This window comes from Xyrauchen texanus, chromosome 37 (genome assembly GCF_025860055.1).
Source record: "Xyrauchen texanus isolate HMW12.3.18 chromosome 37, RBS_HiC_50CHRs, whole genome shotgun sequence".
In the NCBI taxonomy this organism is placed as follows: domain Eukaryota; kingdom Metazoa; phylum Chordata; class Actinopteri; order Cypriniformes; family Catostomidae; genus Xyrauchen; species Xyrauchen texanus.
In genome coordinates this window covers 19,546,804-19,571,380 of record NC_068312.1, presented here as the reverse complement: position 1 = coordinate 19,571,380, position 24,577 = coordinate 19,546,804, and the positions used below count along the sequence as shown (strand labels likewise).

At 37.4% G+C, this 24,577-nt stretch overlaps 2 protein-coding genes across 3 annotated transcripts in view; both read left to right on the top strand.

Moving 5' to 3' along the window:
- Nucleotides 1-21,421, top strand: part of LOC127630746 (breakpoint cluster region protein-like) — a 74,199-nt gene extending 52,778 nt beyond the window's left edge. The window contains exons 9-23 of the mRNA XM_052108489.1: nucleotides 2,061-2,182; nucleotides 2,336-2,501; nucleotides 2,800-2,919; nucleotides 5,108-5,183; nucleotides 5,356-5,460; nucleotides 5,639-5,713; nucleotides 8,018-8,115; nucleotides 8,301-8,420; nucleotides 12,040-12,099; nucleotides 12,562-12,671; nucleotides 14,865-15,004; nucleotides 15,099-15,233; nucleotides 16,288-16,393; nucleotides 16,491-16,653; nucleotides 16,785-21,421. Coding sequence (XP_051964449.1) covers nucleotides 2,061-2,182; nucleotides 2,336-2,501; nucleotides 2,800-2,919; nucleotides 5,108-5,183; nucleotides 5,356-5,460; nucleotides 5,639-5,713; nucleotides 8,018-8,115; nucleotides 8,301-8,420; nucleotides 12,040-12,099; nucleotides 12,562-12,671; nucleotides 14,865-15,004; nucleotides 15,099-15,233; nucleotides 16,288-16,393; nucleotides 16,491-16,653; nucleotides 16,785-16,874 — 1,686 coding nt within the window. The 3' untranslated portion in view covers nucleotides 16,875-21,421. The remainder of the gene's footprint in view (nucleotides 1-2,060; nucleotides 2,183-2,335; nucleotides 2,502-2,799; nucleotides 2,920-5,107; nucleotides 5,184-5,355; nucleotides 5,461-5,638; nucleotides 5,714-8,017; nucleotides 8,116-8,300; nucleotides 8,421-12,039; nucleotides 12,100-12,561; nucleotides 12,672-14,864; nucleotides 15,005-15,098; nucleotides 15,234-16,287; nucleotides 16,394-16,490; nucleotides 16,654-16,784) is intronic.
- Nucleotides 21,422-22,988: 1,567 nt separating this feature from the next.
- Nucleotides 22,989-24,577, top strand: part of LOC127631226 (cytospin-A-like) — a 45,765-nt gene continuing 44,176 nt past the window's right edge. For both annotated transcript variants that reach the window (XM_052109290.1, XM_052109289.1), the window contains exon 1: nucleotides 22,989-23,189. The gene's annotated coding sequence lies outside the window, so the exon portion shown is untranslated. The remainder of the gene's footprint in view (nucleotides 23,190-24,577) is intronic.

Sequence of the window (24,577 nt, the reverse complement as noted above, 5' to 3'; positions counted from 1 at the left end):
TGTTAGGCTTAAGCACAATGTTATGGACTGACAGCCTCAGTCACCATTCACATATTTTTGGATGGAAAAAAGAATGAAAGTGAATGGTGACTGAGACCTAAGCTCCTGTCTATAATCTCCTTTTGTATGCCATGGAAGAACGTTTATACAGGTTTGGAACAACATGAGGCTAATGATGACAGAATTAAAATTTTTAGGAAAACATGTCAATAATACATAAACATATAAAAAATTAAAAAGTCAGAAAAGAATCTTACTCTATTTACACAATAAACAACTAAATGACTTGAATTGACAGAACCAATCCATTTATGAATGCTAATGTCAATACAGAAAGATAATAGCTTTTTTTCCAGAATTACAATGTCTTTATGTCAGGTCGCCTTAGTCTATGTCCTGTGTAATTATTCTTACAGAAAGATGATGGATGTCTAGTTCATGACCTTGTGTTGCTTCTCATCTCAGGCTGTTTTAGAAGATGTCTCTTAATGCACGCTGAATGTGGCCAAAGTCAATACTGCACCCGTATATAATGTGGGCAGAGGCTTGGCCTACACATCTATGCTTTCAGGGGAAAATACAAATTAAAATGGAAGGGATAAACACAGACTCAATGAAACCAGGATCATAGTTCAGAGTGAATGTTTTGAATGTGTGCATGCCAACTTATATACACACACATAGACAATTCTGGCAAAAAAAAATATATAAATAAAAAAAAGCAGATGTCTTCATATATGTCACACGCCTTTCAATTAGGGAGGAACTGGTCACTTGGGCTCAAATGTACAACCAGTTGTAAAGGATGACCTGAGATAGTCCTTGGATACATTTGCATTTTCAATTACGGTTTAATGGGCCATTTGCATTTTGAATAAAAGTTCATCCAAAAATTAATTTAGTTTTTTTTTTCATACATAATTCAGTTATGAAAAATGCAATTCATGTCAGAATTTACTCACCCACATGTTGTTCAAAACCTGGGCTTTTTTTCTTCCGTGGAACTCAGAAAGGAGAATTTATCAAAATGTCTGTGCTACTCTCTTCCATGCAAGAAAAGTAGATGGGGACCAGAGGGTGTCATGCATAATAAAAAATCATAACATAATGATCAAATAATGTAAGTCATACATGAGGATGAGTAAATGATAACAGAGTTTTCCTTTTTGGGTGAACTATCCCTTTAACAAAGAAACAAGTCAGAGCTTCTCTACATGCAACATTTTCAGTTCAATATTGCTCTGTTATTTTGAGTGAGTTTGTTTAATAAAAATGAGGTGCTTTATATTTTATAATTTGACTCACAGTAGATAATTACCATCATAGCTGCTTTTTGTGAATCATCTTGTACACTTTTTATTCCATCTAGCCATGCTTGTCTGAGGATGAAACCCCCTGAGGGTGCCATCATTATCATGAAAATAGCGCCAGTGACTCACCCACAGTAGCCGATTTCTTAAGTGTGTTGTGCCTCTATCTGAGTGAATGAATCTGAGCCTGTCATTGGCTGCTTTACTTACTTCCTCACCTACTTTAAATTACATTGTGCCTCAGGCAAAGTAGGTACTGTGAGTGATTAATGGAGCTGTAAACAATACATCAGCGCCCCCTATTGGAATATATTTGAAACCAAGCGTGTCAAAGTAATTTTTGGTTTCCAGTCCAAAATCCTTATTAATACACTGTAGACACCGTAGAGTTCAAGAGTTCTCTTTAAAAAATTACTCTCTTCATTAAAAAAATATAAGACCATCATAAGTGAAAGGTTTGGTTGAAAACTGAAGTTAATATCAGAATGTCTTGGTGTATATAGTATGTCCTCCTTTTACTTTAATGACCATATGCTCGAGCTGGCATGGGCTCCACAAGTTTGTACAAAATCTGATGATCTATGTCATCTAGCATGATTTTAGAATTTTCCAAACAGGCATCTTGTGTGCTTAAATAGGCGCAAGAAAATTGGGCTTTCGAACAGAAGAGACTAGCATATTTGATAAGTGATTGTCATTGAAATGTTGAATGTTAACTGTTATTTAAAGTCAACTTTAATGTCTTTAAAGAATCGACAGCTTCTCAGAGACCAGTTTATGGTGGAGTTAGTGGAAGGGACACGAAAACTGCGTCATGTCTTCCTCTTTACTGACCTGCTGCTTTGTGCCAAATTGAAGAAACAAACTGGAGGGTAAGTCAATTTCTCATAACCTTTTTATTTTCTCCCTAGAAATATTCTAAGTTCAAAGTGTTTCATTATTAATTTATTTATATTAAGTCCTAAGCAATCCTCATCTTCACTGCCGTGTTCTGCATGTGACCCATGGTTTCTGTGTCTGTTCAGGAAGGGCCAGCAGTATGACTGTAAGTGGTATATCCCACTAGCTGACATCACCTTTCAAACCATTGATGAATCGGAGTCCTCACCAGTCCCCCAGATACCAGAAGAAGAGATAGACGCCATGAAAGTCAAGATCTCCCAGATCAAGAATGAGATTCAGAGAGAAAAGGTAGATCAGATGAATGATTCTACAATATGCTCTTCTTCTACATGAATAATTACTGTCAGGGTTTGGGTAAATTGTGTTTTCCAGAACTGGAAAAGTCAGGGAAAGTAAACAACTCCCCTCCATAGTTCATATTAATTTGTGGGGAAAGTGTGGGAACTCTGTACTCTAGATCTTTACAAAAAATACAAAGACTCTAAATATCCCCTAAAACTTTTGTATTAATTATCTGTTTCCAGAATGTCCCATATGTTGATATTCCATGCATCTCTCTTTCGCCCCTTCCCCCTTGTGTGCTCAGAGAGTGTGTAAAGGTGGTAAAGTCTTCGATCGTCTCAGGAAGAAACTGTGTGAACAAGAATCGCTGCTGCTCCTCATGTCTCCATGTATGGCCTTTAGAGTCAATAACAGGAACGGCAAGGTGAATCAATACAAGAAAAAAAATCTCCTAAAGCTGCATAATTGCATTCCTCTTTGGTCTCTGTCTGTTTTCTGTTTGTGTCATGTGTATGTTTACTTGGCTGTGTCTGTGTTTCTGTTTGTGTGTGCTTCCCTGTCCCTGCCTCCTCGTTACCCATGTCACTCTCCCTCCTTTAGTCCTTGTTATGTTAATTAACTTCACCTGTTCCTCATGTGCCTTACCTATATATTGTGCTGTCTTCACTCTGGTATTTGTCAGATCATTTTGAGGTTTTTTTTACTAGTAAGTCTGTCCTGTCTTGTTCCCGGTCGGTCTTAGTTATTGTACTTTTTCTTGTTTATAGTTTTACTATAGTTTTTCTAGTTTTAATAAAATTATTTGTATTTTCACTCATTCCTGCATTTGGGTCCTCGTTCCTGACTCCATGACATTCCATGACATAACGATCTGACCAACATGGACCCAGCAGGAATCAGTTATTCTTTTTGTTCACTACTTCCCACATGACACAGTGCCAAGCAGGCCAGGAAACTCATCCGACTCCGACAGGAGGACAAGTCATGAGGGGGAATGCGTTGGAGTTTTTGGTGCTGTCCTCGGGTCACGATCGGGCCAGCTTTATGAGATTGTTTAGGGCTGGTCTAAATGAGCCCATCAGGTCTCGTGTCTCAGAGGAGTGAAGAGGGAAGTCTTGCTGCTACAATTAAGTTTGCCTTGAAATCGGATGAGTTTATCTCAGCCTGTGCCTTGGGAGACTACCTTCCTTCATCCCAGCCCGAGGTCAACGGTACTTCCTCACTGGCAGCGGATGACCACCAGGAGGCGGAGAAGGCCACTGCAGCTGCCGCCCAGCTTGACCCTTTGCCTGTGGCCGCCCTGTCTGAACCCAGTCCATCGGCCACCCTCTTCCAGTCTGAACCCTATCTCGTGGCCATCCACATCCAGTCAGATCCCTGTCCAGCGGCAGACAAGAGGCATCCGTTAGGAGGGGGGGAACTGTTCCTGTTCATGTGTCATGATCCTGTTCTGTCTGCCCTTCAGCCTCTGTTTTCTGTTTGTTTGTCGTGTGTATGTGTAATTGGCAATGTCTGCATTTCTGTTAGCCGTGTGCTATCCTGTCCCCGCCTACTCGTTACCCTTGTCACTCTCCCTTGTTTAATCATTATGTTAATAGCCTTCACCTGTTCCTCATGTGCCTTGCCTATATATTGTTCCCTCTTGTATTTGTCAGATTGTTTTGTGACTATTCAGTCTGTTCCTGTCTTGTTCCCGGTCGGTCTTAGTAATGATTCTTTTTTCTTTTTCTCTCCCCCATGAGAGTTTTGTGTTACCTGTTCTGTATTCAGTTATTTTCATTCCTAAATATGGATACTCATTCCATGTCAGACAGTTTGTGCTTAACAGTTCTGTGGTGAAATAATTCTTTAGGCTAAAGATGTACCAATATTCAAACAGCTTGGAAAATCAATGAAAATGTAAACAAAATTGGTGGAGGACACTTTAAGGCCTCTATATACTTCTGTAGAAGTTCTTCATCCTTCGTTCAGACTTAAAAAGAAGTTCTAAACAGCCGAACAATGGTATACTGTTTCCGAATATTCAGACAGCCACCACACCAATGTGGAAGCCTTTTAGAAGTACATTTAAATATGAGGATGCTACATGTAAAACCTACTCAGAATGACTATGCATCATTCTGAGTAGAATTCATATGAGGTCAGTAAAAGAAGATGTTTTAACAATTTGATGATGATTTAAAGTAATATAAATGCAGTAGAAATGTGTAATTTTTATTGTTTGCATTATGAATTCATGATGCTAATGCACTAACATGCTACACACGGCCATAATATGAGCCAGTTACACTGTTATTGTAATTTATTATGACACTGATACCATTGCAAAGATGATTATAAATGTGTTAATGTTCTGAACAATGAAAATTCACCCAAATTAAAAATCATGAGTTAATGTAATTTATTAACCCTCCTGATGTTCCAAACCCATATGACTTTCTTTCCTCTGTGGAACACACAAGGAGAAGCTTTGAAGAATCTATGAGCTGCTCTTTTCCATACAATGAAAGCATACAGTGCCCTCCTTGTTTTGATGCACATATTTTGAAAATGATGAATTTGAGAAAAAACAAAACTTTTGGCAAACATTCTTATTTCTTATGTTTGTTCAGGGCTACACATTCCTGATCTCATCCGATTATGAGCGAGAAGAATGGAGGGAGACCTTTCGGGAGCAGCAGAAAAAGTGTAAACCACTATTCCTCACTAAAACCTTCGACCATTCCACGAAAAAAAAAAAACTGACTCCGTAAACCACTCTTTTCCTTTAGTGCGAAAACAGATGTTTGATGTTCTCAGTTTATATGAGTTTCTAGAAGATCATGTTCTTTTCACTCAGTTGATGGATTTACTCTTCCAGGTTACAAGAGTTTCTCTTTGACTTCATTGGAGTTGCAAATGCTCACCAACTCCTGCGTGAAGCTCCAGACAGTTCATTCTATTCCACTGACAATCAATAAAGAAGGTAAGTGCACATGATACTTTGATACTTTATGACCAAATAAATATGTCAGAACATGTTCATTTTCTTTACTCATTGTTCTGCTGTGATTTGTGTTCTATTTTGCATTTACTTCTGTCTGCTGTATCTGAAATTTGTGGTTTTTGTCTCTCAATTTGGATATTGTTTACTTTCTTTATAGATGATGAATCCACAGGGCTTTACGGCTTTCTGAATGTGATTGTTCATTCTGGATCAGGCCTGAAACAAAGCTTGAGTAAGTTGTCTGGCACAGGACATATCACCTAGTTAATGAAAATGTAGCACAGTGTTTTTCACCAGTTGCAATTAGATGGGATGAAATCCGGCTCACAGTAATCATTAAATTATTGAATGCCTCCCTAATATGTGCACTCATGCATAAAAACTCCTGACCTGCTCACTGCTGTTGTTGGGCAGACAGACAGCAGGAGTTCTCTCTGTCTGTGAGCAGCTGTAGGATGGCTTGGATTAACTGAAAACACTGTGTACCTTCTTTCTGAACTCTCCCATTATTCTCACTCATTCTGTCTATCTTTTTCATCCTCTAGCACCCCCTTTCTCCAATACAAACTTTCTTGTAAAAATAGTTCACCCAAAAATGAAATTAGGATATATGGCTGAATGTTAGGGACCAGCCTTATCTTTGAAAATTATGTTACTGTGGCAACATTTTTGCAAAACGAAATTACACATTTTGCTGCAAATTGCCAGTGAAATGTCCAGCTGGGAGTGCTAAAAAAATGGTGAAATGGTGTTATAATCAGAAGAGGGTTTATATGTAATTGTAAGATGCCAGTTTTGAAGTGTAAAATATACCTTCCTGACCTTTAATATACCCTTCTGAAACTTTAACCTAAACCCAACCAAAAGTGCCCTTAAAGCAAATAAGAGGTAAACAACATGGACATATTTAACCTAAACCTAACAGATAGTGTCCTAAAAAGAAATTTTATATGAAAAGCACATTTTCTGAAGCAACACATAATTTTGAGTCGCTCTTATGACACTTTTGTCACACACATCAGCTTTTGTGCTTGGCTGGGCTCAAACCACGGTCTTACGAAGTTCAAGTCCAACACTTTTTAGGCGAGCTACCGCACAAGATAATCATGCTGGAATAATTGTGTAAATGTAGGCGAGTCTGTAATACAAGCATTAAAATATATTGTTTGTCAAATGATGAATTAGAGTAAAAGTGTTTCGATATCATAACATTGCAGTGTGATTAGGTTAATGCTCTTAAGTTAATGGAGGACTGCACATCTGGCCATAGTAGCTTTTGAAATGCTGATTAGAGGTGATACTATTGGCAAAATGTATCTGTTCTCTTGCCTCTAAAAATGAACATTCTGCAGGGGAGACCATTTAATATAACCTGCAGCAGTGCTCAATGCATCATTTTATGAACAAAATCATTCAGAATGGCGACACAGTTTTCCACGCATAATTTTTACGAGCCCATATCCATGTATGTGGTCACTGACATATTATATAGAACATTGAAATCGCTCACAGCAACTTTTAACCTCTCCTCTGTCTTGCCTGCATTTGCCTCCAGTATCTCATACTCCCTGCAGATGGGTGACGTGAGCTCCACTGCCTTCTCTCTCATTAGCTGTCGCTCCAGAACGTCGCTCGTCATTTGTATAAAGTTAAACTTTTCTCAGTTTTGTCATATCACTGGAAGTCACTCTGCTTTTAATGAAAATGAATGGGAATGTGTCTCTTTGTCACTCTGTCGCTGGCAGTGTGAATGGATCTTGAGGTTGTAACTCCCAAAAAGTCTGCCTTACATATCTTTTTGCGTTCAATTAAGAGAGAAGTAATGCATGTTAAGAACAACTTCATGGTGGTGGCAAATGATATAAAGTTTAATTTTGAATGAACTATCCTTTAAATGGACCCACACCAGCCGACTACATGACAGCTTCTTCCCCCAAGCAATCAGACTACTACTTGATCTCTCACGATCAATAATCAGCACTGCACTTTATTAATTTTATTATCTCACCCTGGACTGTCAAATATATTCTCCACAATATAACTACTGTAAATATATATATTTTTATATACTCTTATTTTTTTATTGTATGTGTATTCTATTTTGTGTGTATTGTTTACTGTACATTGTATATTATTATTGTGTTGTGCAAGTATGTGTACATTTGATATGTAAATTGTGTTGTGTAAATATGTTGTTTATTGAAATTGGTATATGTCTCGTCACTGTCATGACCGCTATGTTGCTCAGAACTGCACACAAGACTTTCACCTACTGTTGCACTTGTGTACATGGTAGTGTGACAATAAAGTGATTTGATTTGATTTGAAATGCAGAAGTTTAAAAAGCTTTCTGGCTAAAACCTGCCTTATTTGATATGTAACTACTATCCTCCAGAAACTTATTCCATGTATGGAGTATAACTCCATGTATGACTTCTTGTAATCATGATGCCACACATGATGTTAAACTGACTTGATGAATATCAATAATGGCTTCCTATGAAACCAATACACTGTCTGTTCTTTCTCTCCTCAGATCTGTATTGTACCTTAGAAGTTGATTCTTTCGGCTACTTTGTGAACAAAGCCAAGACTCGTGTGTACAGAGACACCACAGAGCCGAATTGGAATGAGGTTAGAACTGCAGCCAATCCTCAGCACATAGTTGCCTGCAGAAGAACCTTAATTTTAACACATTTATTCAGGCAGATGTAGTATTACATAATACATGCATGCAAATGAAATTGGTTCCAAAACATACTGCAGCTGTAAGTATGGAAAGAGGTTATTATGCAAGTGTGAATTGTGTCTCTTCACAGGAGTTTGAAATTGAGCTGGAGGGCTCTCAGACCCTCAGGCTCCTGTGCTACAGTAAGCTCAAACAGAACAGGGATGATGGGGAGAACATGGATCGCCTCATGGCCAAGGGACAGATCCAGGTATGACTTCTCATTTAGTCATGAATCCACCCATCATTATGATCATCAGCTTCTCTTCCTTTGGTATGAAGGCCAAGTACCTTCCCTGGAAATGCAGGTGTATCTTAACTATATGATATTCAAAATTGCCAAAGAGCTTTGAGAGGGTAAACAGCTTGCAGAATTTCACCAGTGGTTACTAACAGAACATAGGATAAACCAAGCAACATTTAAATTCTTCAAAGTCAAATGCAATGAACAGGTCAAAGCTATCATGTTGCTTAAACCATATGTGGTGTCCCCAGAGAAATAAAATGGTGGGTCAGCCAAGGAGTTTGTTGTTGAGAGGGATTACAGGGACTGTACTATAAGGATTGTCATCAGAGTTGTGGACGGCTTGGAAGAGCTCCAAATGATTGAAAGTGGGACATGACATGCTGACAGAGTCTCAGAGGGGCAGGTGTGATTCTGCAGAGGGGAGGAGTGAGAGTTTGGATGAGCATGCAAAAGCTTTTCTCATGGTCACATGACCCTGTGTTGCCATGGCAACCATGCACAATTCTGCGTTGGCAACAGGTTGTATAGAGGATCAATTCAGGAGCTGTTAATAAATGCAAAACATGGCAAAGGGCCAAATTAAACAAGTGTTTACAGAGTGAACAAGCTTCAACTATTCAGCTGGCTATTTCAAAGTCAACATGACGCAAATGATGATGATTAGAACAACATAATTTGTTCTAAACTTTGGAAGTGCCACCATCACCTTTGCCCTTCAGTGAAGATTTCAAGGAAAAATACAAGCAAAACTCTTTGTCTTCAATACATTTTCAGTAGTTCTGCTGCCACACTGCACTGTAATCAGGTGGGTGGAGATTCTCAGGAGTTAATCCCAGAGCTCCCATCTGTGGGAAAGCGCTGTCAAGGGATCTGTGTGTGTGTGTGTGTGTGTGTGTGTGTGTGTTTGTGTGCTCAAGAATAGATCAGGGAAGGTGGTAGATACAACAAGGTTTTAACCAAACCATCTGAGCAAGAGAGGACAAACGTGAGCACGGATGTACCAGCAGATACCGACACTTTCAAAATAACATGGAAAGTCAGCTGACCATTGTGCTTGAAGATCTGAATTTGACTGTGGTTCTGTGAGAAGAGAGGGTTTACTATACCTGTGCTGTTCCTGCTTTGCATCCAATAAGTGTGAGAGTGGCAGTTGACCACCTTCTGAAGATCATGACCGAGACAGGCAATAAAGACTTGATCCAAAATCAGAATTGTGATCACCGCTATAGTGCAGTGAATAAGGCTGTGAGCAATAAACTGATGAAGGAAGAGTTCAGTGGCAGCTGTGCAGTGGAAGAGGAAGACAAGCAGGAGGAAGATGAAGAGGAGGTGGACACAGGGAGGCGTGCCAGCACTGGGGCTCGACTCTGGGGTAGAGTTCGCAATACTCTCCTAAGACAGAAGGTGAATCTTAACGGGAAAATTTTATTTGAGATTAACATTAAGTAGCCAGGGAGGGATTTAGATGTTATGGTGATGTGTTTACACCCATCACAGTACTTCAAGAATCAGTTTCTTTGATCTGAAGATTGTGGTTTGATTGACATTGTAGGATGCATATGGTTAATTGTATGATTGGTCAATACTCACATATGCATTAGCAATGCATCAATACAAAATGTGTGTGCTGATATAATATCTCATTATTTAGAATAACATGTCGATACCAATAGTTTGGCATTTATTTTTGGATTAATAATCAAAACACTGATAATTAATTAAACCGCTTCGAAAGAAATGTAAATAATAACTGTATTCTCTCTGTCTCAACATGTTTTCCCATATTTCAGAGTAACTGGTCTCAGTTGTAAACAAATCAGTCACATTAACAAGCTTAAGTCACCTTGAATGAATTCTGAACAGACTCTTGTTAGGCTCACTTTAAAGGAATATTGCGGGTTCAATACAAGTTAAGCTCAATCGATAGCATTTATGGCATAATGTTGATTACCACAAAGATTTATTTTGACTTGCGCCTCCTTTTCTTTACAAAAAGCAGAAATCTGGGTTCCAGTTAGGCACTTACAATGGAAGTGAAGGAGAGACCATTTCTAAACGTTAAAATAGTCACTGTTTCAAAAGTATAGCCACAATACATAAACAGTATGTGTGTAAATATAATTTTAGTGTGATGAAATCACGCACTAACCTTTTCTGTGTGAAGTTATAGCCAATTTTACAACTTTGTTGCCATGATGATGTAATGTCAACAAACCCGAAAATGACTGTAAAAATGAAAATGTAAACTTATCGAGTTAATAATACATGCGTTTTAACAGAAGAATTAATGTAAGTACTTTTATAAAATTATAAGCTTCAAATTTCTGCCTTGTTAAACCCTCCAAAAATTGGCCCCATTCACTTCCATTGAAAGTGTCTCACTGTAAACTCAATTGTTGTTTTTTATTTTTTTAAAGAAAAGGAGGGACAAGTTGGAATACATGTTTGTGGTAATCAACAGTGTCACAAATGCTGTCAATTGAGCTTAACTTGTATTGATCCTACAATATTCCTTTAAAATGGTAAAGATTGACCTGTAAGGTGAGTTATCAAATTAGTTCTACCTCATTAAATTCTAGTAGTCCAAAGCTTACAAACTGCATTTCTTTCATCATTGTCACCCACTTCAAAGTAATTTCACACGAAACATTTTCTTTCACACACCGCACATCTTTTAGGCTAATTGTCAGATGCATTTTCCTCTTTTGACATGAAATAATTGCCTCTGATCATCGGCTAGATTTAAACCAATAAATGTGGGCGGTACATTGGCGAGGACACGAGGCCTTTTGTTTTTTTAATGGATGTCTATGGAGGAGACTTGGATGTGAATAAACTGCTGTTTGAGGATACAGCTCATCACTTAATAAATTGACCACCTGTCCACTGAACTTCAACATGTTTTATGCTAAACAACACTTTTTGAATTTACTATGTGTGGAGTTTACTATGGTACAACTGCTGTTTGATTCCCAGAAAATTCACAAACTGTCTTTTCACCAAATGCTGGTGTAGTGGTCAACATCTTTTTTTATTAAAATATTGTAGAATAAGTCCAATTTATAAGCATTTTATACATTTTGAATGGAAAGCCAAAACAATACAGGACTTTGATTTGGCTGCAAGCTTAAAAATTATGTTGTCACAACACTCATAGCTGACCACAATAATACACACTGACAGCCTGGTATTAACAAGATGATTTAAATAGATTCTGTCATTGGACTGGAACAAACAACTTACCATATGGACATTATGTAAAACTGAGCATAAGACTGGAAGATGGACAGGATTCAATCTTACAGTTTTTGGATTCTGTAGACGTTTTGATATTTATAAAAGTGAGCATTTCCTCTGCATCACAGTTAAGAATTTATTCATGCATCAGTATTATCCATGTACTTTTTGTCTGGGCATCTATCTTCATTAGACCTGGAACCGCTCATTTGTTAATTATTTTGGAAATGTAATGCTTTCCAGTGCTGTTTTCATAGAGTTTCCATTTTTAGCAGGTGACGGTGAGTTTAGGTCATGGTCAGATAAGGATTATCCTCTTGATTGACATTTGTTTCTATTTTCACAGCTGGATCCTCAATCGCTGCAGGGTAAAGACTGGCAGAAGACAGTAATCAGCATGAATGGGGTCAGTGTGGCTCATCCTTAAATATTATAATAACATTACTAATAAAGAAACAGTTTTATGTGTTCATAAAGTCATCTGCATTTGAATAGGGCAGGAAAATGGATTTCGATTTGTATTCATCTCTAGGATATGGATAAGAACTAATGATGCTTTGTCTTTTCAGAACATTGTAAGATATGCTATATTGACAAAGCCGCATGCAAAGCACATACAATACACTGTATGTCATGAATAGAAAAACATTATAGATTAAATCCACCAACATCCTCTAATCAATATTTCTGATGGCAATAATTTGCCTGCCATCATGATTTACCAAAGTTAAAAACAATAATGGATTATCAGAGTCATGTGGCTTAATATTAAGCTGATGGCAAACAGTGATTTCATTCTTGATTATTTTATGTTTTGTTCATATCAGTGAGATGTTTTAGTAAGATGAAACTTCTTCACTCTGTCCAGACTGAGGTCAAGCTGTCTATGCGGTTTACAAGCAGAGAGTTCAGTCTGAAGAGAATGCCCTCCAGGAAGCAGTCCGGGGTGTTTGGGGTTAAAATCGGGGCAGTCACAAAGTGAGTCAAACTATAGATCAGTCTATCTATATATGGGTGAATCTTCAATTAGGGGAACTGTTCTGTCCTCTAGGATGATTTTAAAGATTTTATTTAATCACTCCTAATTTCAAAGGATGTATTTGAATAGTTTCTCCTTAATTTCTTTTGACAAATTTTTAAGCCACTTTTTATGTCATCATCATAGAGTTTGTTTATTAGGTCTGATTACTAAATGATCCACATTAAATTAAGTAAGGGATAATGAACTGTCAGCTGGTTGTTATGGCACAATAATCTCCAACAGGGTTATCAGGACTTGTATCAACCTGCATGGGTTTATTTTGTGATAACAACCGACTGACTGCACATTATCCTGCTTATTACATGGCTACTAACCAAATAAATGAATACATGGACATAAAACATTGATTTGTGTTTAAATTGTAATTTGAGAAGAAAACAAATCTCTGAACAGCTGAAATCAACCTCAGGTTTGCATCTGTTTGAGTTCTGTAGGTGTTTACTTTGTAAAAATGACTTCTGATTTATGACTGAGATTATTTGACAAATAAATAAATGAATAAATGCACATGAAACATTGATTTGAGTTTAAATTATTTTATTAGCTTACTTGTAGAGATCACACAGTGAGCAAAGAAGCAGGAGATATGGCAGAACCAGATGTGCGGTCCGATACCTATAAATCCCCAGATGTTAGGTTGGTACAGAGCAATATTTGACCACTGTATGGCACCATTGACCTATCAGAATCTAGTATTTCCAGAGAGCCATATAATAAGGAATGTAATTTGTGTTTGAAAGTCCCATCTAAAGACATTACCACCACACACAAAATGTACTTGTTGTAAAGTTGTCAAGCCATGGTCTGATTTTTATTCCAGGTTTTATTTTGTATATTTCATTCTTGTTATATTTTATGTATCATGCCCAAAACTAAATTTCCCCTTAAGAATGAACTTACTGCACTGTTGATAGGACAGACAAATTCTTCACCACAGGGACATTGTTAAATGTTTCATGAGCATATGCCTTCCATTTTTTTATCTCTTCTCTTTGGTCAATGCCCATTTTAATTGTGCTTGCTGTCAAAAAGTCAGGTGTGATTCAATATATCATCTGGAAATCAGTCATGCAACACATCTATCACTCCAAGAGCTACAGCAGTCACATGTCAGCCATATTTCTCATAACTCACAGGACACAGGGACCCTTCTTTGAGAGTGTTTTTATAGGCCCACAATGGGAAGGAAAAGGGCCCTACTCCAGAAGGCTTTCACATGTCATAAAGCAGAAAGCAAAGCAGAAACTAACTCCATCATGGACTTTCTGAGGAAAGAGAAAAAAAATGTTTATTAAGGGCAAGATTTGCTAAGAGATTCCCTCGTATGCGTTTAAATCAGGAGTGTGGATTTTGGAATTTAACTCTCAGATATGCATTTTTTATATTATAACAGCAATACATATGGGTGAAATATTTCCCACTTGTAATGTTTGATTTAAACTTCGCAGCTGGTTTTTGGGAGGGTGTTAAGCTCGACAGAATGTTCTTTTTCTCAGGTGGTATCATTTATAATGTTTATATTTGGATATTAGAATGCTGTGTCGGGATAATGCAGATGTAGGTTTAAATATTGGTTGTAAGAATGGTTTTTTTTTCCAAAGTTTTCCAAAAAAGATTTCTTTAAATAATAGTAGGCATCAATTAGATTTGTGTTATTGTTATTATTATTATTATTATTATTGGAAATGCATTTTAAAAAAGCTTCTGAATTCACAATGTGGTTATACAAAATTTCCTATAATGTTCAGTGGTAATAGAATTTACAGCTTTAAAGGGATATTTCACGCTCAAATGAAAATTCTTTCATTATTTACTCACCCTTATGTTGTTGCAAATCTGAATAAATTATGTGACTTTAATAGAACACAAAAGGAAATATTAGGAAGAATGTTCAGGCTCAGTCATCATTCACTATCATTGTATGGGGAAAAAATGCATTGAAAGTGAATGGTGACTGAGACCAACATTATGCCAAACATCTTTTGTTTCCCGTTGAAGAAAGACATATGGGTTTGCAACAACATGAGAGTGAGTGAATGATGACAGAATTGTAATTTTTAATACAGAAAAGTTTATTTTCCAGACACTGGTTGTTCACTCGTCTTTTTCTGTGTGTTTGTTACTTTTAGACGGGAGCACTCTAAAGTGCCTCTTATTGTGAGACAGTGTGTAGAGGAGATTGAGCGCAGAGGGATGGAGGAAGTTGGCATCTATCGAGTCTCTGGGGTTGCCACTGACATCCAGGCCCTGAAAGCTGCCTTTGATGCCAGTGAGTATTCCAACACACTACCTATGGACTGTAACCAGTCCATAATTTGTAGAGATATGGCTAGAAATTGGTATTCTTTTTTTGTGATCCACAGATAACAAAGATGTATCAGTTATGATGAGCGAAATGGACGTGAATGCCATTGCTGGAACACTAAAGCTCTACTTCAGAGAGCTTCCTGAGCCCCTTTTTACAGATGAACTCTACGCAAATTTCTCTGAAGGCATCGGTCTGTTGAGTGTTTTTCAGCAATCATGTTGTTGTTTTTTTCACAAGTTGATGAATAAACCTAAATATGAAAATTCTGTCATCATTTATTCAACCCCATGCCGTTCCGAACCTGTATGACTTTCTTACGTGGAATACGGTCCGTTTATTCAATACAATGGCAGTGAATATTGCCTCAATTTAAAACTTAAAAAGGACTGCAAAGTATCATAAATGTAGACCATACGATTCATATTGCTAAATGTTATTGCATGCCTTATCATCTAAATGCATGCAATAGGTTTTCACAATTCAGTCAAAATCAAAAGTTATTTTTGTTGTGAAAAATCTTGATGTGTTTACGAACGCTATAAGAGAAACTCATTCGCAGTGGTTGTTTAGTACAATGCACGTCAAGATTTTCACTGGAAAATGACTTCCATTTCGCATCATTTATCACTAAAACCCATCGTATGCCTTCATAAGACTTGAAATATGACATGAGTTGCGTGAACTACTTTTACAATTTAGTGTCCTTTTTTAAGCTTTAAAGTGAGGCACTTTACTCTGCCGTTGTATTGAAAAGACAGATATTCACTCCACATAAGAAAAAAAGAAAGTCATAACAGTTTGAAATAATGTGTGTGTGTGTGTATGTGTGAGCGTGTATTTATCACTTTGTGGGGACCAAATGTCCCCATAAGGATAGTAAAACCCGAAATGTTTGACCTTGTGGGGACATTTTGTCGGTCCCCATGAGGAAAACAGCTTATAAATCATACTAAATTATGTTTTTTGAAAATGTAAAAATGCAGAAAATTTTCTGTGAGGTTTAGGTTTAGGGGTAGGGTTAGGTTTAGGGGATAGAATATAAAGTTTGTACAGTATAAAAACCATTATGTCTATGGAAAGTCCCCATAAAACATGGAAACCAAACGTGTGTGTGTGTGTGTGTGTGTGTGTGTGTGTGTGTGTGTGTGTGTGTGTGTGTGTGTGTGTGTAAACTATGACATAATTTTCATTTTTCTATTCCTTTTAAGCTCACACTAATCAGCTCCTTTTTTTCTTCTCTCCAGCTTTGTCTGACAGTGTGGCAAAGGAAAGCTGTATGCTCAACTTGCTGCTCTCACTTCCTGAACCCAACCTGCTGACTTTCCTGTTTTTGCTGGACCATCTGAAGAGGTGTTTTACTTCTATTCTTTTAATAACTTTCTAAGAGTCAAATAGACTTTGTTCCACCTTCACATTGACTGGAATGCTCTTCCTTGTTCCGCCTCAGGGTGGCTGAGAATGAGATCGTCAACAAAATGTCCTTCCACAATCTCGCCACAGTGTTTGGTCCCACCCTCCTTCGACCCTCTGAGAAGGACAGTAAAATCCCAGCCAATCCCACACAGCCCATTTCTATGAGTGACAGCTGGTCTCTTGAGGTTATGTCTCAGGTAAAGCCCATGAAGCAAATAAATTATAGTTCTAGAATACCAGAGTTACGATTCTAGAGTTACTGTGTTGGATCTGAAATGCTATCAGAATGTGTTTCTGCTAGTCAGTTTGTTTTTCTCCATTCCTGTAGGTCCAGGTATTACTGTATTTCCTTCAGTTGGAGGCAATCCCTACTCCAGACAGTAAACGGCAGAGTATGCTCTTCTCTACTGAGGTGTAAGGGAAGGGCATTATTTGTGAGTGGTCTGCTCCGGTGCATTAGGATTTTGAATGGCCTGGGACCGAAGTGATTCATCATGTGACCAGTAGAGAGCGCCAACAACTTACTGAGATATTTCAAGCGCACCTTTCTTATCTCAGAACTGTTCCCAGCGAATTCCCAATTGAGTTTGTAGCTTTCCGTTTAATTGATATGATTAAGGTGGAGTAATAGATAATGGAGGATGACAAGCCAGATATCTTCTCATGGACTCTCTGTTTCAAGCACTTAAAAGTTACAGTCAATGTGCAGTTGATATGGTTTATTTTCACTGTATCTAGTGAATGTTACCCTTGCATTTTTTTTATATATATCTTGTTCCTTTCATGCTCTGTGGATTTATAAAGAATTCCACATTCCAGGTTTCCATGACCATTTTATTTGATCTGACATTTTCCTCACCTATGATTTATGTCTTCCTTTGGTGAGGGCTACGGAACATCTGACACACACAAATGGCAAGGAGGACAAAATTTAAACAACCTTCTCTGATGAATAAAAAACACAATGCAGAGAATTCAAATGTGAGATTCTTTAACCAATATTGTAATGATGTTCAATGCCAGTAATTTATCAAAGAGACCCATGCATGTAGCTAGCAGTGTGTTATAAACAAACAGAGAATATATACAGCACAATTACAGTTCTACCGTTCCTCATGGTTTTATGCCACATAAATCCAATTTATTTTGGATCAATCAGCCTATATTAAAACAAGCTACAAAATTATACAGTGTATTTTTGAGGGTTACATCGCATGATATTATAGGACAATAACACATTATTTTCAGAACGTTCCAAATTTGAAAACTTGTTTAAAATTCACATACCATAAAAATAGTCATAGTTTTAACACCTTTATACAATTTGCCTATGAAGGTGTCACTGATTATCTGTACATGCTTGACTGTAACTGTTGGACTTAATATATTAAATTGAAGAGTTCTCTATCATAATATATTAAAGAATAATATATTAAAATGGACATAGGAGTTCTCCATCAGAGTAATATTTCTGCTAAACTATGTACTGTTCAAGCAAGATGTTACATAGGTTTGTGCCATATGGCAATGCTACAAAAATGTATGTGCTCTCTTTGACTGTGCTCAGTATACACCGACTTATTGAGAAAAAAAGCAACTTAATAATTCAACCAATTTGTGATGTTAAAGTATCTATTTTAGACCCTGAAATATATACACAGTTGAAGTCAGAAGTTTATATGCCCCTTAGAAAACATTCCCTGTCTAAGTCAGTTAGGATCACTACTTCTATTCGTTGAGAGAATTATTTATTTCAGCTTTTATTTCTTTCATCCCATTCCCAGTGGGTAAGAAGTTTATGTACAATTTGTTAGTAATTGGTAGCATTACCTTTAAATTGTTTAACTTGGGTTAAATGTTTTGGGTAGCCTTCCACAAGCTTCTCACAATAAGTTGCTGGAATTTTGGCCCATTCCTCCAGACAGAACTGGTGAAACTGAGTCAGGTTTGTAGGCCTCCTTGCTTGCACACACTTTTTCAGTTATGCCCACAAATTTTCTATCGGATTGATGTCAGGGCTTTGTGATGCCTGCTCCAATACCTTGACTTTGTTGTCCTTAAGCCATTTTGCCACAACTTTGGAGGTATGCTTGGGGTCATTGTCCATTTGGAAGACCAATTTGCGACCGAGCTTCAACTTCTTGGCTGATGTCTTGAGATGTTGCTTCAATATATCCACATACATTTCCTTCCTCATGATGCCATCTATTTTATGAAGTGCACCTGTCCCTCCTGCTGCAAAGCAACCCCACAACATGATGCTGCCACCCCCATGCTTCACGGTTGGGATGGTGTTCTTCGGCTTACAAGCCTCACCATTTTTCCTCCAAACATAACAATGATCATTATGACCAAACAGTTCAAGTCAATGGTTTGGAGCAGTGTCTTCCTTGCTGGGCAGCCTTTCATGTTATGTCGATATAGGACTCATTTTTACTGAGGATATAGATACTTGACTACTTGTTTTATCCAGCATCTTCTCAAGGTCCTTTGCTGTTGTTTTAGGATTGATTTTCACTTTTCACACCAATCTACGTGCATCTCTACGAGACAGACTGCGTCTCCATCCTGAGCGGTATGATGGCTGCGTGGTCCCATGGTGCTTATAGTTGCATACTATTGTTTGTACAGATGAACGTGGTACATTCAGGCATGTGGAAATTGCTCCCAAGAATGAACCAGACTTGTGGAGGTCTTGACTGATTTCTTTTGATTTTCCCATGATGTCAAGCAAAGAGTTTTCCAAGCTGCTTAAAGGCACAGTAAACTTAGTGTATGTAAACTTCTGTCCCACTGGAATTGTGATATAGTCGATTAAAAACAAAACAATCTGTCTGTAAACAATTGTTGGAAAAATAACTTGTATCCTGCACAAAGTAGATATAGTTTGCTAAAATGAAATCTGTAGAGTGGTTAAAAAATTTTTTTAATGACCTCAGTATGTAAGTGTATGTAAATTTCTGACTTCGAGTGTGTGTGTGTGTGTGTGTGTGTGAGAGAGAGAGAGAGAGAGAGAGAGAGAGAGTGTGAGTGAGTGAGTGAGTGAGAGAAAAAAATAACGTATTTGTTTGAGGGATATATATATATATATATATATATATATATATATATATATATCAAACACAGGCGGCCAAAAGTTTGGAATAATGTACAGATTTTGCTGTTTCGGAGGGAATTGGGGTTTTAATTCACCAAAGTGGCATTCAACTGATCACAAAGTATAGTCATGTAAAATGAGTGATGGTGATGTAAAAAACAGCACCATCACTATTTGAAAAAGGTAATTTTTGATCAAATCTAGACAGGCCCCATTTCCAAAAGCCATCACTCCAAAACCTTATACTACATTCTAAATTGCTAATTTGGTCCTAGAAAATCACTTGCCATTATATCAAACACTGCTGAAAGCTATTTGTTTCTTTAAATGAAGCTTAACATTGTCTTTGTCTTTAGTTTTTGAGTTGCCACAGTATGCAATAGACTGGCATGTCTTATGGCAATATTAGGTCTTAAATGGCAAAAAAGAAACATCTTTCTCTAGAGACTCGTCAGTTAATAATTGTTTTGAGGAATGAAGGCTTTACAATGCTTGAAATTGCCAAAAAACTGAAGATTTCGTTCACTAAGGTGTACACTACAGTCTTAAAAGACAAAGAAAACTGTTTCTAACAAGGGCAGAAAGAGATGTGGAAGGCCAGACGTAAAACTAAACAAGAGGATAAGTACATCAGAGTCTCTAGTTTGAGAAATAGATGCCTCACATGTCCTCAACTGTCAGCTTCATTGAATTATACCTGCTCAACACCAGTTTCATGTACAACAGTAAAGAGAAGACTCAGGGGTGCAGGCCTTACGGGAAGAACCGCAAAGAAAAGGCCACTTTTGAAACGGAGAAACAAAAATGTTAGAGTGGGCAAAGAAACACAGACATTGGACAACAGATAATTGGAAAAGAGTTTTATGGATCTTAACCCCATTGAACTTTTGTGGGATCAGCTAGACTGTAAGGTGCATGAGAAGTGCCCGACATGATAGCCACATCTATGGCAAGTGCTACAGGAAGTGTGGGGTGAAATGTCACCTGAGTATCTGGACAAACTGACAGCTAGAATGGCAAGGATCTGCAAAGATGTAATTGCTGTATGTGGAGGAATTTTGATGAGAAATCTTTTTAGTAGTTTAAGTTCTGAATTTTTTTATCAATTTCATTATCAATGTCCTGACTATATATTGTGATCACTTGAATGCCAAGTGAATAAAAGTAACAATTTCTTTCCATATAAGAGCAAAATCTGTACATTATTCCAAGTGTGTGTGTGTGTGTGTACAGCTATCAGTTTTATGTTCAGAACATATGAGAAGTTGTATATCATTATATGTCAAGTAACATGCAGGCATGTTGATTTATGACTTGTTATTTTTCTTTTAGATTTTTCTCAGAGATCTCTTTTGTTACTGTCTAAAAGTTCACATTGTATCACTGATTCTTTAAGGTTGTGTATTTCTTTTACAGTTAGGAAACTGAAACAAACCTTTTATTTTGTTGATTATTGCCTTTTAAAGGGTTAGTTCACCCAAAAATGAAACCTCTGTCATCATTTACTCACCTTACTCATTCATTCCAACCCCATATGACTTTCTTTATTCTGTGGATAACAAAAGGAGATGCTAGACAGAATGGTTGAACTATCCCTTCAAAGTAATTGTTTTCAAAAACTTGCAGATGCAGTAAATTCAAATGCAGATATTTTAATATGTTCTGGAAACTGCTATTCCTTTCTATCAATGTGTCTCAGCTACTATAGAGCCATTTCTCTGTTTTTCTCTCTTTTGATTGGTCTGTTACTTGCTGTACAGATGATAATAGTCCTGGCTGCAATTTAAAAAATGAGCCTCCATGATGAGGAAAAATTCTGTATTGCACAGTGTGGGTTAAGGAGATGGATCACAATAAATAACATTTGTTTCCATAGAGCCACTGAGTGTTCTGTCTGTTTATATGACCCAAAGCCGTACATTCAACTTGCCTCAAAAAGAAGGCATTATTCCCCAGAAGACATTATGACACAATGGTTTGTGTTCAGCTGTCTTTCCCCTCATAGGAGCACAATTGCTGACATAATAATCTTAATTTATTACTTTTACTGGACAATATTGATACTGCACAATCTTAAACTTGTATGGTAGACATGCTACATCAATTATGGCAATAATATGATTCTGTACAAAGTAGATTAATAAAGTTGAAGTTAGTTGACATTCTGACTTGTGGGCCAATATTTAACTGTGTCTTTACTATTTAGATTATTTGAAGAGTAGTTTTCTATGATTTGGTTCACTTTCACCACTTATAATTACTATACTATTAGTACTGGTCATTTGTCTTATAAGATATTTTTAAGAGAGTGTGTTTTAAAAAAGAGTGTTTTTTTGCCTTACAATAGGCCTATGTTTACCGGTAGTTGTTAATGATGTCATTCAAGTGGATCACATTTTTACCCATTCTGATGGTTGATGTGAACATTAACAGAAGCTCCTGACCCACATCTGCATGATTTCATGCATTGCACTTCTGCCACACAATTGGCTGATTAGATATTCGCATGGATGATTGTTGGCGCCAGATGGGCTGGTTTGAGTATTTCTGTAACTGCTGATCTCCTGGGATTTTCATACACAACAGTCTCTACAATTTACTCCGAATGGTGCCAAAAACACACACACACACACACACACACACACACAAAAATAAAAAATAAATCCAGTGAATGGCAGTTCTGTGGACGGAAATGAGAGAGGTCAACAGAGAATGGCCAGATTGGTTCAAACTGACCAAGTTTACGGTAAATCAGATAACCGCTCTGTACAATTGTGGTGAGAAGAATATAATCTCAGAATGCTATTCTGAGATGTGAGTTAGCACTGTTTTGCCCGCACAAGGGGACCCTACACAATATTAGGTTGGTGGTTTTAAAGCATGGCTTATCTGTGTTTATGTGTAAATAACTCATTTTACAATGAATTGCTTCAGAATTAAATACAGTAGTTAATGATAGGCTGATATAATTGACACTTTTAAAAATGTGTTTTTAACTCAATATAAAATCATTAATGTAATTATTGAAAAGTAATAATATGGTCTAAGGTTAGTAACATTGACTAGCTACTTTGAGTTGATATGACTCTGCACAAGTTGAGCCTGAAATTCATTTTTAGTCCAAATAAACACATCGGTAGGTTTTTACATTGTGTTTCGAGATCAGAAACAGAGAACAGGCAATTAGAATCATCATGGCGCCGCCCAGAGGTTGATCAGGACAAATGTGTGGATTGTGTCAGTTATCGGTATCTGCAAAAAATTCTACATCGGCGCAGCCCTAAATTTAAGTTACATGTTGGCAGTGTGTTCAAAGCTTCACAATTAATATGTCATGTTGTAATGTTCAAACCGAAATAAGGGGTTGGAAAATACAGAAGAAACATCTGGTAGGCGGGCTGAATTAGTTAGTGAGTGAGGGGGTCTGATCTAATGTGTGCATGTCTGTGGTCTGTCAGACGCTCTGCGTTTGTAGTGGCCAACCATCCGTGTAGCATGAGACGGCCATCTGCACCTTAGAAACGATGCAACATATGCCTGAATTCCGGAATACCCGCTGTTTTCGACCATTGAACGCTACCAAAAAGACCATCTGTCCTGACAGACGCTTATACAGACCCAAAGGAGGGAGCCGAGGTAATTAATAAGACGTTTATTATACCTCCCATCCATCCTGTTAGCATTAGCGGTTAGCCTGTAAACTTACACCCATGCTGTGAAAAAGACTGGACAACATTGTTGATAGGGCATGCCACGAATATAAGAAGTGTACATTTCTTTTGTGTTTGGCTAAATAGTAAACTGTTCAGACGACTGTGAGAGACCTGTCACATTTGCAAGAGTAGATGTTTGCTAGCTAAGAAACAAAACTAGTCAGTCAACCCCTGCTGAATCATGTTCGTGAAATTGTTTTTAATCGGTATATTTGATCTATTAGAATGATCTGAGAAACACATTACCGTTGGCAGTTTTCAGTCTGAATTAAGACAGCTATAACGTACTCATTCAATTTACCTGATAAACATACACGGACTGTGTTTCAAAACCTAGTGAGCTGTCTACATAGACAGCACTTGTTGGGCTTCACTGTACTGTATGATGCCCAAAACGCTGCCTGCCTAGGCCATGCACACTGCCAAGTCTTAAGCTTAAACTATTAACAAATTATTGTGTCTTTTTTTTTTTTTTTTTTTTTTTTTGCAGTGTGTGATAAAGGACCGTTCAAAACGTCCTTCGATGTTTTTCAGTTGTTTTCCTATGTAAACATACGCTTAACAGGCTTTTCGGTTGTGTTGGGTCTTGCTCTTTTTTTTAAAGTCTCCTGCAGTGCTTTTAGACAGGTGTGTTGTTTATTTACTTAATTACCTTCTAAAAGCTAAACAGAATAAATGCTCTTAACTTTGGAAGAAAAAAACAAGTTTGGTTAATTGCATGAATTCATTTTATAGAAAACACTTTTGTGGTTACTGTCATTGTTACAATATATATAAACTACAGTATTACTGTTATTAAACCATGGTTAATTGTACCAAAACCATGATTTCTGCTCCGAAAACCATGGTGACCACAGTCATGGTTACTACAATTTTACTATAGTAAAACCATGGTTAATTTTTGTCAGGGTCCTTAACTTAAAAAAAAATTAAAAAATAATATCTCCAATTGCTAGATACGTTACATGCATCGACATAAAATTCACTTCAAACTCATCTCAACATATTCAATATTCAGAAGCTGTACATCACTATAAAAGGAATAACCTTGCTATTAGAATGCATACGAGAAGGGATGTTGTGATGATGCTGCTTGAGTATTGTAATCAATCATACATGGAAATACGCTGTCCTTTTCTGCATATCTTTGCCCCCTTCTGCATATCGCTGTCCCATTTTGTGGCCCATTCTGCGTAACACTGTGGCTCATTTCAGCTTAGTCCCGGTTCTCCTGATGGCCATTCCGCCCCTGATCGGCCCCAAAGTATGTCGGCCCACCGGGAAAATGCCCGGTATGCCAGATTACCAATC